This window comes from Passer domesticus, chromosome Z (genome assembly GCF_036417665.1).
Source record: "Passer domesticus isolate bPasDom1 chromosome Z, bPasDom1.hap1, whole genome shotgun sequence".
Lineage (NCBI taxonomy): Eukaryota > Metazoa > Chordata > Aves > Passeriformes > Passeridae > Passer > Passer domesticus.
In genome coordinates this window covers 8,009,091-8,023,351 of record NC_087512.1, presented here as the reverse complement: position 1 = coordinate 8,023,351, position 14,261 = coordinate 8,009,091, and the positions used below count along the sequence as shown (strand labels likewise).

Genomic DNA, 14,261 nt, shown 5'->3' with positions numbered 1-14,261 from the left:
ATTGGCTTGTGCAAAGAGGAATTTGGAGTGTGCAAGGGGATGATGACTGTGGCCTGGTGGTGGCATGGTGGCATTGTTGCTGGTAGTGCTTGACAGGTCTGGAAGGTTCTAGGCTTTTGGGGCAAAGAGGCTGTGGAGAGCAGCAGGTGTTTGTAGCCTTGCGTGTCAATGATGTCCAGGCACGCTGGCGAAGTGGCGGAAGGCAAATGCTGGGAGCCGTTCCCGAAGAATGTGGATGGGCAGGCCGCTCGCTGCAGGAGAGGGTGAAGTTTGAGAGCATCTGAACAAGCTGAAGGTGTACTTGTCGGCGGGACATGAAGAGGTTAGTGCGTGAGTGCTGAGGGAAGTGTCAGATGGAGTTGCTAGGCCCCAGTGCATGGTATCTGAAAGGTGGCGTCATTCAGCGGAAGTTCGCAAGAAGTGGTAGAAGGGACGTGTAAGCCCTATATTTCTAAAGGGAAAAGCAGAAGAGTGTGGGAAGTAAGGAGCAGTCAGGCTGAGCTCTGAGTGAGGCAAGAAGATGCGGCTGCTTCTGCGGGAGACTCTGTGAAGGCCAATGGAAAAGAAAGAGGTGATTGGTAGCGGGGAGCATGGCGTTCCATGTTGCAAAATGAGGCTGCTTGGCGGTTTTGGTGCTGTTGTATGGTTAGGGCTAGAGAGCAGTGGTGGATAGGGGCAGGGAAAGTGACCTTGTGTGCTTGGCTTTGTGCATAGTGCTTGCCAGTGTCCGCATGGCATGGCTGTGTGTGAGTCAGAGAGGCATGGATTGGATGGATGGAGCACGGTGTGGATCAAGCAGATGAGGTGCAGCGGTGCTGTCCAGCCTTCGGGCGTTTTTCTTGTTGTGCTTCTGTGCTGTTGGCCAAAGGCCAGCGGTGCTGTTGCATGGGGTGTGCTGCAGGCTGCTGCTAGGGCAGGTGCCATTGAGAAGGGTGGACGGGGTCTGTTTGGAGCAGGGCTTTGCGTAGGGGTTGAGTGGAGACGGCTTTGCCCTGGCGCAAAGAGTGGTAGCAGTGCTAGAGAGAGGAGAGGCAGTGGCAAGTGTTTTGTGGTAGGTCTTTATTTCCAGTGGCATCAAGAAGAGAATAAGTAGAAAAATAAAGAGGTGGATAAATAAATAAATAAATAAATAAATAAATAATGGGAGAAGTCAATAAATATGTAGAGCAAATCCTTTGTCCATGTCGGTGGGAGAGGCTGAATGGATGGATGGAGATGCAGTGGTTGAAGGGTGCGGGTGCGGTGCAGTTGTTGCAGGCCCGTGTGCGGTGGCAGGTGAGAGGAGGCGTGGGGTTGGAGGTGGCTGTGGGGCGTAGGTGTGGGTTGGCGTGTGGGTGTTTGCGCTAGCGGCGCATGGTGCGTGCGAGGTTGTGGAGGTGCTGTAAAGAGGCCCGAGCTTGGAGGCGGACGTGGTCCCAGGCGCAGGCGCTGTGGTTGTGGGCGTGCAGGAAGAGGTGGATGTCCCTGAAGTACTTGTTGATGGCGAGCAGCGGGTTGCGTGGTGCTTTGAAGGGCATGGCCCTGTCGGGGAGGCATTGCTCGAGGTGGTGGATGTGGTGCTGCAGTTTGTTGAGGAGCTGGTTGCGAGGCTGGCTGGGCCAGTGGTGGCGGGTGCTGTTGGAGCTGAGGGTGTGGAAGAGGTGCTGCAGGATGCGTAGGGCGGTGGCGGCGGCTTGGTGCGGCTGGAGGTTGTTGTGGAGGAGGGTGTCGGGGAAGAAGGGCGGCTGTTGCAGGTGGCAGGGCTGTGTGTGGCTGGCAGCCACGTCCTGGAGGAGGCGAAGCGCGTCGGCGGGGAAGGCGTCGTCGTGTGTCCAGAGGTGTTGGCAGGCCAGGCTGGTGGCCAGAGCGGTGAGGAGGAGCAGGAGCGGCGGGGCGGCTTGCGGCAGGCGTGGCCGTGCGTCTGTGGGCGCAGGCATGGTGGCTGTGTGGCTGCTGTCGGGTGCTGCAGGGCAGGAGCAGGCTGCTGAGGCTGGCTGGTGCTGCCGGTGCTGCTGGCGGCTGTGCTTGGGCTGGCGGTGGGCGCGTGGCTTTGTACGGCGGCAGCTTTCCCTTCATCGCTTTCCGATTGCCGGCAGTTTCTGTCTGTTGTTTCCAGTCTCTGCTGGTGGCTCTGGTGGTCTTGGGGAAGTGGTTTGCGTGGTTGGGCACGGTGGTGGCTGCGTGTGCCGGGGCTGCGCAAGCTGTGGGTAAGAGGCGTCGGGGTCAGGTGCGGTGCAGAGGGCTGTTGGGCGTTCCCTTTGAGCTGCCGAGGCAGCTGGGAGGTGTGTGCAGTGCAGCTAAGTCTGTCTTGGTGGCTCGGCATGGTTTCCACCTGCAAAGGCCTGCTGGTGGCTGCGGTCACTTTTCCTTTCACTTTGTGGCTTGCCTTTCTTTTCCTCTTAGCTGCTGTTTTCCTTTTGTGGTTGCAAGGGAGGGATGTGCAGTGATGTCAGTGGGCGAGGGCTGGCAATTGCCCTGCTGTGCTAAATGGCCAGAGGCGGCGGCAGCGTTGAAGGGGCTGTCTGTGCAGGTGGGCCTTGGAGGCGTGAGGGTGTCCTTGCAGGGAGGCGCTGCAGCTGCTGTGTTTGGGAGGAGCGAGCAAGAAGGCAGGCAAGAAAGGCTGAGTGAAGAAGTGGGCCAAAGGGAAGGGCTTTGCTCGTCCTGTGGCGCGTGGTGCGATGGCTGTGGGCCTGGAGCAGGGCTCTGCTTTTGAGATCCATGCCTGAGTGGATGAGGCGGCCAAAGAGGAGTGTCCCGGTGAAAGAAATGGTGTTGCGTTTTGGGATTGCAGAGCCCTTGGCTGTGGAAGATTGTGTCCTGTTTGGGGCTCTTGAGTCCACGAGAGCTGTGGCGGTGTCGGAGGGGACGGCTCTGAAGTTGCCCAGTGATCCAGAGCATGTGGCTTCTCAGAAGGCTGAGGGAGCTGGTCTTCTTTGGCTGGAGTAGTGAAGGTTTGCCAGTAGTTTCAGATGGCCTTAGAAAAAGGCAGAAAGTGTGGGGAGACGTGAGGAGGAAATTGGCTTGTGCAAAGAGGAATTTGGAGTGTGCAAGGGGATGATGACTGTGGCCTGGTGGTGGCATGGTGGCATTGTTGCTGGTAGTGCTTGACAGGTCTGGAAGGTTCTAGGCTTTTGGGGCAAAGAGGCTGTGGAGAGCAGCAGGTGTTTGTAGCCTTGCGTGTCAATGATGTCCAGGCACGCTGGCGAAGTGGCGGAAGGCAAATGCTGGGAGCCGTTCCCGAAGAATGTGGATGGGCAGGCCGCTCGCTGCAGGAGAGGGTGAAGTTTGAGAGCATCTGAACAAGCTGAAGGTGTACTTGTCGGCGGGACATGAAGAGGTTAGTGCGTGAGTGCTGAGGGAAGTGTCAGATGGAGTTGCTAGGCCCCAGTGCATGGTATCTGAAAGGTGGCGTCATTCAGCGGAAGTTCGCAAGAAGTGGTAGAAGGGACGTGTAAGCCCTATATTTCTAAAGGGAAAAGCAGAAGAGTGTGGGAAGTAAGGAGCAGTCAGGCTGAGCTCTGAGTGAGGCAAGAAGATGCGGCTGCTTCTGCGGGAGACTCTGTGAAGGCCAATGGAAAAGAAAGAGGTGATTGGTAGCGGGGAGCATGGCGTTCCATGTTGCAAAATGAGGCTGCTTGGCGGTTTTGGTGCTGTTGTATGGTTAGGGCTAGAGAGCAGTGGTGGATAGGGGCAGGGAAAGTGACCTTGTGTGCTTGGCTTTGTGCATAGTGCTTGCCAGTGTCCGCATGGCATGGCTGTGTGTGAGTCAGAGAGGCATGGATTGGATGGATGGAGCACGGTGTGGATCAAGCAGATGAGGTGCAGCGGTGCTGTCCAGCCTTCGGGCGTTTTTCTTGTTGTGCTTCTGTGCTGTTGGCCAAAGGCCAGCGGTGCTGTTGCATGGGGTGTGCTGCAGGCTGCTGCTAGGGCAGGTGCCATTGAGAAGGGTGGACGGGGTCTGTTTGGAGCAGGGCTTTGCGTAGGGGTTGAGTGGAGACGGCTTTGCCCTGGCGCAAAGAGTGGTAGCAGTGCTAGAGAGAGGAGAGGCAGTGGCAAGTGTTTTGTGGTAGGTCTTTATTTCCAGTGGCATCAAGAAGAGAATAAGTAGAAAAATAAATAGGTGGATAAATAAATAAATAAATAAATAAATAAATAAATAATGGGAGAAGTCAATAAATATGTAGAGCAAATCCTTTGTCCATGTCCGTGGGAGAGGCTGAATGGATGGATGGAGATGCAGTGGTTGAAGGGTGCGGGTGCGGTGCAGTTGTTGCAGGCCCGTGTGCGGTGGCAGGTGAGAGGAGGCGTGGGGTTGGAGGTGGCTGTGGGGCGTAGGTGTGGGTTGGCGTGTGGGTGTTTGCGCTAGCGGCGCATGGTGCGTGCGAGGTTGTGGAGGTGCTGTAAAGAGGCCCGAGCTTGGAGGCGGACGTGGTCCCAGGCGCAGGCGCTGTGGTTGTGGGCGTGCAGGAAGAGGTGGATGTCCCTGAAGTACTTGTTGATGGCGAGCAGCGGGTTGCGTGGTGCTTTGAAGGGCATGGCCCTGTCGGGGAGGCATTGCTCGAGGTGGTGGATGTGGTGCTGCAGTTTGTTGAGGAGCTGGTTGCGAGGCTGGCTGGGCCAGTGGTGGCGGGTGCTGTTGGAGCTGAGGGTGTGGAAGAGGTGCTGCAGGATGTGTAGGGCGGTGGCGGCGGCTTGGTGCGGCTGAAGGTTGTTGTGGAGGAGGGTGTCGGGGAAGAAGGGCGGCTGTTGCAGGTGGCAGGGCTGTGTGTGGCTGGCAGCCACGTCCTGGAGGAGGCGAAGCGCGTCGGCGGGGAAGGCGTCGTCGTGTGTCCAGAGGTGTTGGCAGGCCAGGCTGGTGGCCAGAGCGGTGAGGAGGAGCAGGAGCGGCGGGGCGGCGTGCGGCAGGCGTGGCCGTGCGTCTGTGGGCGCAGGCATGGTGGCTGTGTGGCTGCTGTCGGGTGCTGCAGGGCAGGAGCAGGCTGCTGAGGCTGGCTGGTGCTGCCGGTGCTGCTGGCGGCTGTGCTTGGGCTGGCGGTGGGCGCGTGGCTTTGTACGGCGGCAGCTTTCCCTTCATCGCTTTCCGATTGCCGGCAGTTTCTGTCTGTTGTTTCCAGTCTCTGCTGGTGGCTCTGGTGGTCTTGGGGAAGTGGTTTGCGTGGTTGGGCACGGTGGTGGCTGCGTGTGCCGGGGCTGCGCAAGCTGTGGGTCAGCGGCGTCGGGGTCAGGTGCGGTGCAGAGGGCTGTTGGGCGTTCCCTTTGAGCTGCCGAGGCAGCTGGGAGGTGTGTGCTGTGCAGCTAAGTCTGTCTTGGTGGCTCGGCATGGTTTCCACCTGCAAAGGCCTGCTGGTGGCTGCGGTCACTTTTCCTTTCACTTTGTGGCTTGCCTTTCTTTTCCTCTTAGCTGCTGTTTTCCTTTTGTGGTTGCAAGGGAGGGATGTGCAGTGATGTCAGTGGGCGAGGGCTGGCAATTGCCCTGCTGTGCTAAATGGCCAGAGGCGGCGGCAGCGTTGAAGGGGCTGTCTGTGCAGGTGGGCCTTGGAGGCGTGAGGGTGTCCTTGCAGGGAGGCGCTGCAGCTGCTGTGTTTGGGAGGAGCGAGCAAGAAGGCAGGCAAGAAAGGCTGAGTGAAGAAGTGGGCCAAAGGGAAGGGCTTTGCTCGTCCTGTGGCGCGTGGTGCGATGGCTGTGGGCCTGGAGCAGGGCTCTGCTTTTGAGATCCATGCCTGAGTGGATGAGGCGGCTAAAGAGGAGTGTCCCGGTGAAAGAAATGGTGTTGTGTTTTGGGATTGCAGAGCCCTTGGCTGTGGAAGATTGTGTCCTGTTTGGGGCTCTTGAGTCCACGAGAGCTGTGGCGGTGTCGGAGGGGACGGCTCTGAAGTTGCCCAGTGATCCAGAGCATGTGGCTTCTCAGAAGGCTGAGGGAGCTGGTCTTCTTTGGCTGGAGTAGTGAAGGTTTGCCAGTAGTTTCAGATGGCCTTAGAAAAAGGCAGAAAGTGTGGGGCGACGTGAGGAGGAAATTGGCTTGTGCAAAGAGGAATTTGGAGTGTGCAAGGGGATGATGACTGTGGCCTGGTGGTGGCATGGTGGCATTGTTGCTGGTAGTGCTTGACAGGTCTGGAAGGTTCTAGGCTTTTGGGGCAAAGAGGCTGTGGAGAGCAGCAGGTGTTTGTAGCCTTGCGTGTCAATGATGTCCAGGCACGCTGGCGAAGTGGCGGAAGGCAAATGCTGGGAGCCGTTCCCGAAGAATGTGGATGGGCAGGCCGCTCGCTGCAGGAGAGGGTGAAGTTTGAGAGCATCTGAACAAGCTGAAGGTGTACTTGTCGGCGGGACATGAAGAGGTTAGTGCGTGAGTGCTGAGGGAAGTGTCAGATGGAGTTGCTAGGCCCCAGTGCATGGTATCTGAAAGGTGGCGTCATTCAGCGGAAGTTCGCAAGAAGTGGTAGAAGGGACGTGTAAGCCCTATATTTCTAAAGGGAAAAGCAGAAGAGTGCGGGAAGTAAGGAGCAGTCAGGCTGAGCTCTGAGTGAGGCAAGAAGATGCGGCTGCTTCTGCGGGAGACTCTGTGAAGGCCAATGGAAAAGAAAGAGGTGATTGGTAGCGGGGAGCATGGCGTTCCATGTTGCAAAATGAGGCTGCTTGGCGGTTTTGGTGCTGTTGTATGGTTAGGGCTAGAGAGCAGTGGTGGATAGGGGCAGGGAAAGTGACCTTGTGTGCTTGGCTTTGTGCATAGTGCTTGCCAGTGTCCGCATGGCATGGCTGTGTGTGAGTCAGAGAGGCATGGATTGGATGGATGGAGCACGGTGTGGATCAAGCAGATGAGGTGCAGTGGTGCTGTCCAGCCTTCGGGCGTTTTTCTTGTTGTGCTTGTGTGCTGTTGGCCAAAGGCCAGCGGTGCTGTTGCATGGGGTGTGCTGCAGGCTGCTGCTAGGGCAGGTGCCATTGAGAAGGGTGGACGGGGTCTGTTTGGAGCAGGGCTTTGCGTAGGGTTTGAGTGGAGACGGCTTTGCCCTGGCGCAAAGAGTGGTAGCAGTGCTAGAGAGAGGAGAGGCAGTGGCAAGTGTTTTGTGGTAGGTCTTTATTTCCAGTGGCATCAAGAAGAGAATAAGTAGAAAAATAAAGAGGTGGATAAATAAATAAATAAATAAATAAATAAATAAATAAATAAATAATGGGAGAAGTCAATAAATATGTAGAGCAAATCCTTTGTCCATGTCGGTGGGAGAGGCTGAATGGATGGATGGAGATGCAGTGGTTGAAGGGTGCGGGTGCGGTGCAGTTGTTGCAGGCCCGTGTGCGGTGGCAGGTGAGAGGAGGCGTGGGGTTGGAGGTGGCTGTGGGGCGTAGGTGTGGGTTGGCGTGTGGGTGTTTGCGCTAGCGGCGCATGGTGCGTGCGAGGTTGTGGAGGTGCTGTAAAGAGGCCCGAGCTTGGAGGCGGACGTGGTCCCAGGCGCAGGCGCTGTGGTTGTGGGCGTGCAGGAAGAGGTGGATGTCCCTGAAGTACTTGTTGATGGCGAGCAGCGGGTTGCGTGGTGCTTTGAAGGGCATGGCCCTGTCGGGGAGGCATTGCTCGAGGTGGTGGATGTGGTGCTGCAGTTTGTTGAGGAGCTGGTTGCGAGGCTGGCTGGGCCAGTGGTGGCGGGTGCTGTTGGAGCTGAGGGTGTGAAAGAGGTGCTGCAGGATGTGTAGGGCGGTGGTGGTGGCTTGGTGCGGCTGAAGGTTGTTGTGGAGGAGGGTGTCGGGGAAGAAGGGCGGCTGTTGCAGGTGGCAGGGCTGTGCGTGGCTGGCAGCCACGTCCTGGAGGAGGCGAAGCGCGTCGGCGGGGAAGGCGTCGTCGTGTGTCCAGAGGTGTTGGCAGGCCAGGCTGGTGGCCAGAGCGGTGAGGAGGAGCAGGAGCGGCGGGGCGGCGTGCGGCAGGCGTGGCCGTGCGTCTGTGGGCGCAGGCATGGTGGCTGTGTGGCTGCTGTCGGGTGCTGCAGGGCAGGAGCAGGCTGCTGAGGCTGGCTGGTGCTGCCGGTGCTGCTGGCGGCTGTGCTTGGGCTGGCGGTGGGTGCGTGGCTTTGTACGGCGGCAGCTTTCCCTTCATCGCTTTCCGATTGCCGGCAGTTTCTGTCTGTTGTTTCCAGTCTCTGCTGGTGGCTCTGGTGGTCTTGGGGAAGTGGTTTGCGTGGTTGGGCACGGTGGTGGCTGCGTGTGCCGGGGCTGCGCAAGCTGTGGGTCAGCGGCGTCGGGGTCAGGTGCGGTGCAGAGGGCTGTTGGGCGTTCCCTTTGAGCTGCCGAGGCAGCTGGGAGGTGTGTGCTGTGCAGCTAAGTCTGTCTTGGTGGCTCGGCATGGTTTCCACCTGCAAAGGCCTGCTGGTGGCTGCGGTCACTTTTCCTTTCACTTTGTGGCTTGCCTTTCTTTTCCTCTTAGCTGCTGTTTTCCTTTTGTGGTTGCAAGGGAGGGATGTGCAGTGATGTCAGTGGGCGAGGGCTGGCAATTGCCCTGCTGTGCTAAATGGCCAGAGGCGGCGGCAGCGTTGAAGGGGCTGTCTGTGCAGGTGGGCCTTGGAGGCGTGAGGGTGTCCTTGCAGGGAGGCGCTGCAGCTGCTGTGTTTGGGAGGAGCGAGCAAGAAGGCAGGCAAGAAAGGCTGAGTGAAGAAGTGGGCCAAAGGGAAGGGCTTTGCTCGTCCTGTGGCGCGTGGTGCGATGGCTGTGGGCCTGGAGCAGGGCTCTGCTTTTGAGATCCATGCCTGAGTGGATGAGGCGGCTAAAGAGGAGTGTCCCGGTGAAAGAAATGGTGTTGTGTTTTGGGATTGCAGAGCCCTTGGCTGTGGAAGATTGTGTCCTGTTTGGGGCTCTTGAGTCCACGAGAGCTGTGGCGGTGTCGGAGGGGACGGCTCTGAAGTTGCCCAGTGATCCAGAGCATGTGGCTTCTCAGAAGGCTGAGGGAGCTGGTCTTCTTTGGCTGGAGTAGTGAAGGTTTGCCAGTAGTTTCAGATGGCCTTAGAAAAAGGCAGAAAGTGTGGGGAGACGTGAGGAGGAAATTGGCTTGTGCAAAGAGGAATTTGGAGTGTGCAAGGGGATGATGACTGTGGCCTGGTGGTGGCATGGTGGCATTGTTGCTGGTAGTGCTTGACAGGTCTGGAAGGTTCTAGGCTTTTGGGGCAAAGAGGCTGTGGAGAGCAGCGGGTGTTTGTAGCCTTGCGTGTCAGTGATGTCCAGGCACGCTGGCGAAGTGGCGGAAGGCAAATGCTGGGAGCCGTTCCCGAAGAATGTGGATGGGCAGGCCGCTCGCTGCAGGAGAGGGTGAAGTTTGAGAGCATCTGAACAAGCTGAAGGTGTACTTGTCGGCGGGACATGAAGAGGTTAGTGCGTGAGTGCTGAGGGAAGTGTCAGATGGAGTTGCTAGGCCCCAGTGCATGGTATCTGAAAGGTGGCGTCATTCAGCGGAAGTTCGCAAGAAGTGGTAGAAGGGACGTGTAAGCCCTATATTTCTAAAGGGAAAAGCAGAAGAGTGTGGGAAGTAAGGAGCAGTCAGGCTGAGCTCTGAGTGAGGCAAGAAGATGAGGCTGCTTCTGCGGGAGACTCTGTGAAGGCCAATGGAAAAGAAAGAGGTGATTGGTAGCGGGGAGCTTGGCGTTCCATGTTGCAAAATGAGGCTGCTTGGCGGTTTTGGTGCTGTTGTATGGTTAGGGCTAGAGAGCAGTGGTGGATAGGGGCAGGGAAAGTGACCTTGTGTGCTTGGCTTTGTGCATAGTGCTTGCCAGTGTCCGCATGGCATGGCTGTGTGTGAGTCAGAGAGGCATGGATTGGATGGATGGAGCACGGTGTGGATCAAGCAGATGAGGTGCAGCAGTGCTGTGCAGCCTTCGGGCGTTTTTCTTGTTGTGCTTGTGTGCTGTTGGCCAAAGGCCGGCAGTGCTGTTGCATGGGGTGTGCTGCAGGCTGCTGCTAGGGCAGGTGCCATTGAGAAGGGTGGACGGGGTCTGTTTGGAGCAGGGCTTTGCGTAGGGGTTGAGTGGAGACGGCTTTGCCCTGGCGCAAAGAGTGGTAGCAGTGCTAGAGAGAGGAGAGGCAGTGGCAAGTGTTTTGTGGTAGGTCTTTATTTCCAGTGGCATCAAGAAGAGAATAAGTAGAAAAATAAATAGGTGGATAAATAAATAAATAAATAAATAAATAAATAAATAAATAATGGGAGAAGTCAATAAATATGTAGAGCAAATCCTTTGTCCATGTCCGTGGGAGAGGCTGAATGGATGGATGGAGATGCAGTGGTTGAAGGGTGCGGGTGCGGTGCAGTTGTTGCAGGCCCGTGTGCGGTGGCAGGTGAGAGGAGGCGTGGGGTTGGAGGTGGCTGTGGGGCGTAGGTGTGGGTTGGCGTGTGGGTGTTTGCGCTAGCGGCGCATGGTGCGTGCGAGGTTGTGGAGGTGCTGTAAAGAGGCCCGAGCTTGGAGGCGGACGTGGTCCCAGGCGCAGGCGCTGTGGTTGTGGGCGTGCAGGAAGAGGTGGATGTCCCTGAAGTACTTGTTGATGGCGAGCAGCGGGTTGCGTGGTGCTTTGAAGGGCATGGCCCTGTCGGGGAGGCATTGCTCGAGGTGGTGGATGTGGTGCTGCAGTTTGTTGAGGAGCTGGTTGCGAGGCTGGCTGGGCCAGTGGTGGCGGGTGCTGTTGGAGCTGAGGGTGTGGAAGAGGTGCTGCAGGATGTGTAGGGCGGTGGCGGCGGCTTGGTGCGGCTGGAGGTTGTTGTGGAGGAGGGTGTCGGGGAAGAAGGGCGGCTGTTGCAGGTGGCAGGGCTGTGTGTGGCTGGCAGCCACGTCCTGGAGGAGGCGAAGCGCGTCGGCGGGGAAGGCGTCGTCGTGTGTCCAGAGGTGTTGGCAGGCCAGGCTGGTGGCCAGAGCGGTGAGGAGGAGCAGGAGCGGCGGGGCGGCGTGCGGCAGGCGTGGCCGTGCGTCTGTGGGCGCAGGCATGGTGGCTGTGTGGCTGCTGTCGGGTGCTGCAGGGCAGGAGCAGGCTGCTGAGGCTGGCTGGTGCTGCCGGTGCTGCTGGCGGCTGTGCTTGGGCTGGCGGTGGGCGCGTGGCTTTGTACGGCAGCAGCTTTCCCTTCATCGCTTTCCGATTGCCGGCAGTTTCTGTCTGTTGTTTCCAGTCTCTGCTGGTGGCTCTGGTGGTCTTGGGGAAGTGGTTTGCGTGGTTGGGCACGGTGGTGGCTGCGTGTGCCGGGGCTGCGCAAGCTGTGGGTCAGAGGCGTCGGGGTCAGGTGCGGTGCAGAGGGCTGTTGGGCGTTCCCTTTGAGCTGCCGAGGCAGCTGGGAGGTGTGTGCTGTGCAGCTAAGTCTGTCTTGGTGGCTCGGCATGGTTTCCACCTGCAAAGGCCTGCTGGTGGCTGCGGTCACTTTTCCTTTCACTTTGTGGCTTGCCTTTCTTTTCCTCTTAGCTGCTGTTTTCCTTTTGTGGTTGCAAGGGAGGGATGTGCAGTGATGTCAGTGGGCGAGGGCTGGCAATTGCCCTGCTGTGCTAAATGGCCAGAGGCGGCGGCAGCGTTGAAGGGGCTGTCTGTGCAGGTGGGCCTTGGAGGCGTGAGGGTGTCCTTGCAGGGAGGCGCTGCAGCTGCTGTGTTTGGGAGGAGCGAGCAAGAAGGCAGGCAAGAAAGGCTGAGTGAAGAAGTGGGCCAAAGGGAAGGGCTTTGCTCGTCCTGTGGCGCGTGGTGCGATGGCTGTGGGCCTGGAGCAGGGCTCTGCTTTTGAGATCCATACCTGAGTGGATGAGGCGGCTAAAGAGGAGTGTCCCGGTGAAAGAAATGGTGTTGTGTTTTGGGATTGCAGAGCCCTTGGCTGTGGAAGATTGTGTCCTGTTTGGGGCTCTTGAGTCCACGAGAGCTGTGGCGATGTCGGAGGGGACAGCTCTGAAGTTGCCCAGTGATCCAGAGCATGTGGCTTCTCAGAAGGCTGAGGGAGCTGGTCTTCTTTGGCTGGAGTAGTGAAGGTTTGCCAGTAGTTTCAGATCGCCTTAGAAAAAGGCAGAAAGTGTGGGGAGACGTGAGGAGGAAATTGGCTTGTGCAAAGAGGAATTTGGAGTGTGCAAGGGGATGATGACTGTGGCCTGGTGGTGGCATGGTGGCATTGTTGCTGGTAGTGCTTGACAGGTCTGGAAGGTTCTAGGCTTTTGGGGCAAAGAGGCTGTGGAGAGCAGCAGGTGTTTGTAGCCTTGCGTGTCAGTGATGTCCAGGCACGCTGGCGAAGTGGCGGAAGGCAAATGCTGGGAGCCGTTCCCGAAGAATGTGGATGGGCAGGCCGCTCGCTGCAGGAGAGGGTGAAGTTTGAGAGCATCTGAACAAGCTGAAGGTGTACTTGTCGGCGGGACATGAAGAGGTTAGTGCGTGAGTGCTGAGGGAAGTGTCAGATGGAGTTGCTAGGCCCCAGTGCATGGTATCTGAAAGGTGGCGTCATTCAGCGGAAGTTTGCAAGAAGTGGTAGAAGGGACGTGTAAGCCCTATATTTCTAAAGGGAAAAGCAGAAGAGTGTGGGAAGTAAGGAGCAGTCAGGCTGAGCTCTGAGTGAGGCAAGAAGATGCGGCTGCTTCTGCGGGAGACTCTGTGAAGGCCAATGGAAAAGAAAGAGGTGATTGGTAGCGGGGAGCATGGCGTTCCATGTTGCAAAATGAGGCTGCTTGGCGGTTTTGGTGCTGTTGTATGGTTAGGGCTAGAGAGCAGTGGTGGATAGGGGCAGGGAAAGTGACCTTGTGTGCTTGGCTTTGTGCATAGTGCTTGCCAGTGTCCGCATGGCATGGCTGTGTGTGAGTCAGAGAGGCATGGATTGGATGGATGGAGCACGGTGTGGATCAAGCAGATGAGGTGCAGCGGTGCTGTCCAGCCTTCGGGCGTTTTTCTTGTTGTGCTTCTGTGCTGTTGGCCAAAGGCCAGCGGTGCTGTTGCATGGGGTGTGCTGCAGGCTGCTGCTAGGGCAGGTGCCATTGAGAAGGGTGGACGGGGTCTGTTTGGAGCAGGGCTTTGCGTAGGGGTTGAGTGGAGACGGCTTTGCCCTGGCGCAAAGAGTGGTAGCAGTGCTAGAGAGAGGAGAGGCAGTGGCAAGTGTTTTGTGGTAGGTCTTTATTTCCAGTGGCATCAAGAAGAGAATAAGTAGAAAAATAAAGAGGTGGATAAATAAATAAATAAATAAATAAATAAATAAATAAATAATGGGAGAAGTCAATAAATATGTAGAGCAAATCCTTTGTCCATGTCGGTGGGAGAGGCTGAATGGATGGATGGAGATGCAGTGGTTGAAGGGTGCGGGTGCGGTGCAGTTGTTGCAGGCCCGTGTGCGGTGGCAGGTGAGAGGAGGCGTGGGGTTGGAGGTGGCTGTGGGGCGTAGGTGTGGGTTGGCGTGTGGGTGTTTGCGCTAGCGGCGCATGGTGCGTGCGAGGTTGTGGAGGTGCTGTAAAGAGGCCCGAGCTTGGAGGCGGACGTGGTCCCAGGCGCAGGCGCTGTGGTTGTGGGCGTGCAGGAAGAGGTGGATGTCCCTGAAGTACTTGTTGATGGCGAGCAGCGGGTTGCGTGGTGCTTTGAAGGGCATGGCCCTGTCGGGGAGGCATTGCTCGAGGTGGTGGATGTGGTGCTGCAGTTTGTTGAGGAGCTGGTTGCGAGGCTGGCTGGGCCAGTGGTGGCGGGTGCTGTTGGAGCTGAGGGTGTGGAAGAGGTGCTGCAGGATGTGTAGGGCGGTGGCGGCGGCTTGGTGCGGCTGGAGGTTGTTGTGGAGGAGGGTGTCGGGGAAGAAGGGCGGCTGTTGCAGGTGGCAGGGCTGTGTGTGGCTGGCAGCCACGTCCTGGAGGAGGCGAAGCGCGTCGGCGGGGAAGGCGTCGTCGTGTGTCCAGAGGTGTTGGCAGGCCAGGCTGGTGGCCAGAGCGGTGAGGAGGAGCAGGAGCGGCGGGGCGGCGTGCGGCAGGCGTGGCCGTGCGTCTGTGGGCGCAGGCATGGTGGCTGTGTGGCTGCTGTCGGGTGCTGCAGGGCAGGAGCAGGCTGCTGAGGCTGGCTGGTGCTGCCGGTGCTGCTGGCGGCTGTGCTTGGGCTGGCGGTGGGCGCGTGGCTTTGTACGGCAGCAGCTTTCCCTTCATCGCTTTCCGATTGCCGGCAGTTTCTGTCTGTTGTTTCCAGTCTCTGCTGGTGGCTCTGGTGGTCTTGGGGAAGTGGTTTGCGTGGTTGAGCACGGTGGTGGCTGCGTGTGCCGGGGCTGCGCAAGCTGTGGGTCAGAGGCGTCGGGGTCAGGTGCGGTGCAGAGGGCTGTTGGGCGTTCCCTTTGAGCTGCCGAGGCA

At 58.1% G+C, this 14,261-nt stretch overlaps 6 protein-coding genes across 23 annotated transcripts in view; 1 reads left to right on the top strand and 5 right to left on the bottom strand.

Annotated features, from left to right (window-relative positions):
* UBAP2 (ubiquitin associated protein 2) overlaps positions 1–14,261 on the top strand; it is a 192,464-nt gene that overhangs the window by 130,751 nt on the left and 47,452 nt on the right. The window lies entirely within an intron of this gene.
* On the bottom strand, positions 1,344–1,916 carry LOC135290031 (interferon-like). The gene has a single exon (XM_064403929.1). The coding sequence runs from the start codon at positions 1,914–1,916 to the stop codon at positions 1,344–1,346; it is 573 nt and encodes a 190-aa protein (XP_064259999.1).
* Positions 4,342–4,914, bottom strand: LOC135290029 (interferon-like). Its single transcript, XM_064403927.1, has one exon. The coding sequence runs from the start codon at positions 4,912–4,914 to the stop codon at positions 4,342–4,344; it is 573 nt and encodes a 190-aa protein (XP_064259997.1).
* On the bottom strand, positions 7,348–7,920 carry LOC135290028 (interferon-like). Its single transcript, XM_064403926.1, has one exon. The coding sequence runs from the start codon at positions 7,918–7,920 to the stop codon at positions 7,348–7,350; it is 573 nt and encodes a 190-aa protein (XP_064259996.1).
* Positions 10,350–10,922, bottom strand: LOC135290025 (interferon-like). Its single transcript, XM_064403925.1, has one exon. The coding sequence runs from the start codon at positions 10,920–10,922 to the stop codon at positions 10,350–10,352; it is 573 nt and encodes a 190-aa protein (XP_064259995.1).
* LOC135290024 (interferon-like) lies at positions 13,352–13,924 on the bottom strand. The gene has a single exon (XM_064403924.1). It carries the CDS (start codon positions 13,922–13,924, stop codon positions 13,352–13,354), a length of 573 nt encoding a protein of 190 aa, XP_064259994.1.

Excerpts from the sequence above, each read along its gene's own strand:
- LOC135290031 (XM_064403929.1), bottom strand. The coding sequence starts at position 1,916 with ATGCCTGCGCCCACAGACGCACGGCCACGCCTGCCGCAAGCCGCCCCG.
- LOC135290029 (XM_064403927.1), bottom strand. The coding sequence starts at position 4,914 with ATGCCTGCGCCCACAGACGCACGGCCACGCCTGCCGCACGCCGCCCCG.
- LOC135290028 (XM_064403926.1), bottom strand. The coding sequence starts at position 7,920 with ATGCCTGCGCCCACAGACGCACGGCCACGCCTGCCGCACGCCGCCCCG.
- LOC135290025 (XM_064403925.1), bottom strand. The coding sequence starts at position 10,922 with ATGCCTGCGCCCACAGACGCACGGCCACGCCTGCCGCACGCCGCCCCG.
- LOC135290024 (XM_064403924.1), bottom strand. The coding sequence starts at position 13,924 with ATGCCTGCGCCCACAGACGCACGGCCACGCCTGCCGCACGCCGCCCCG.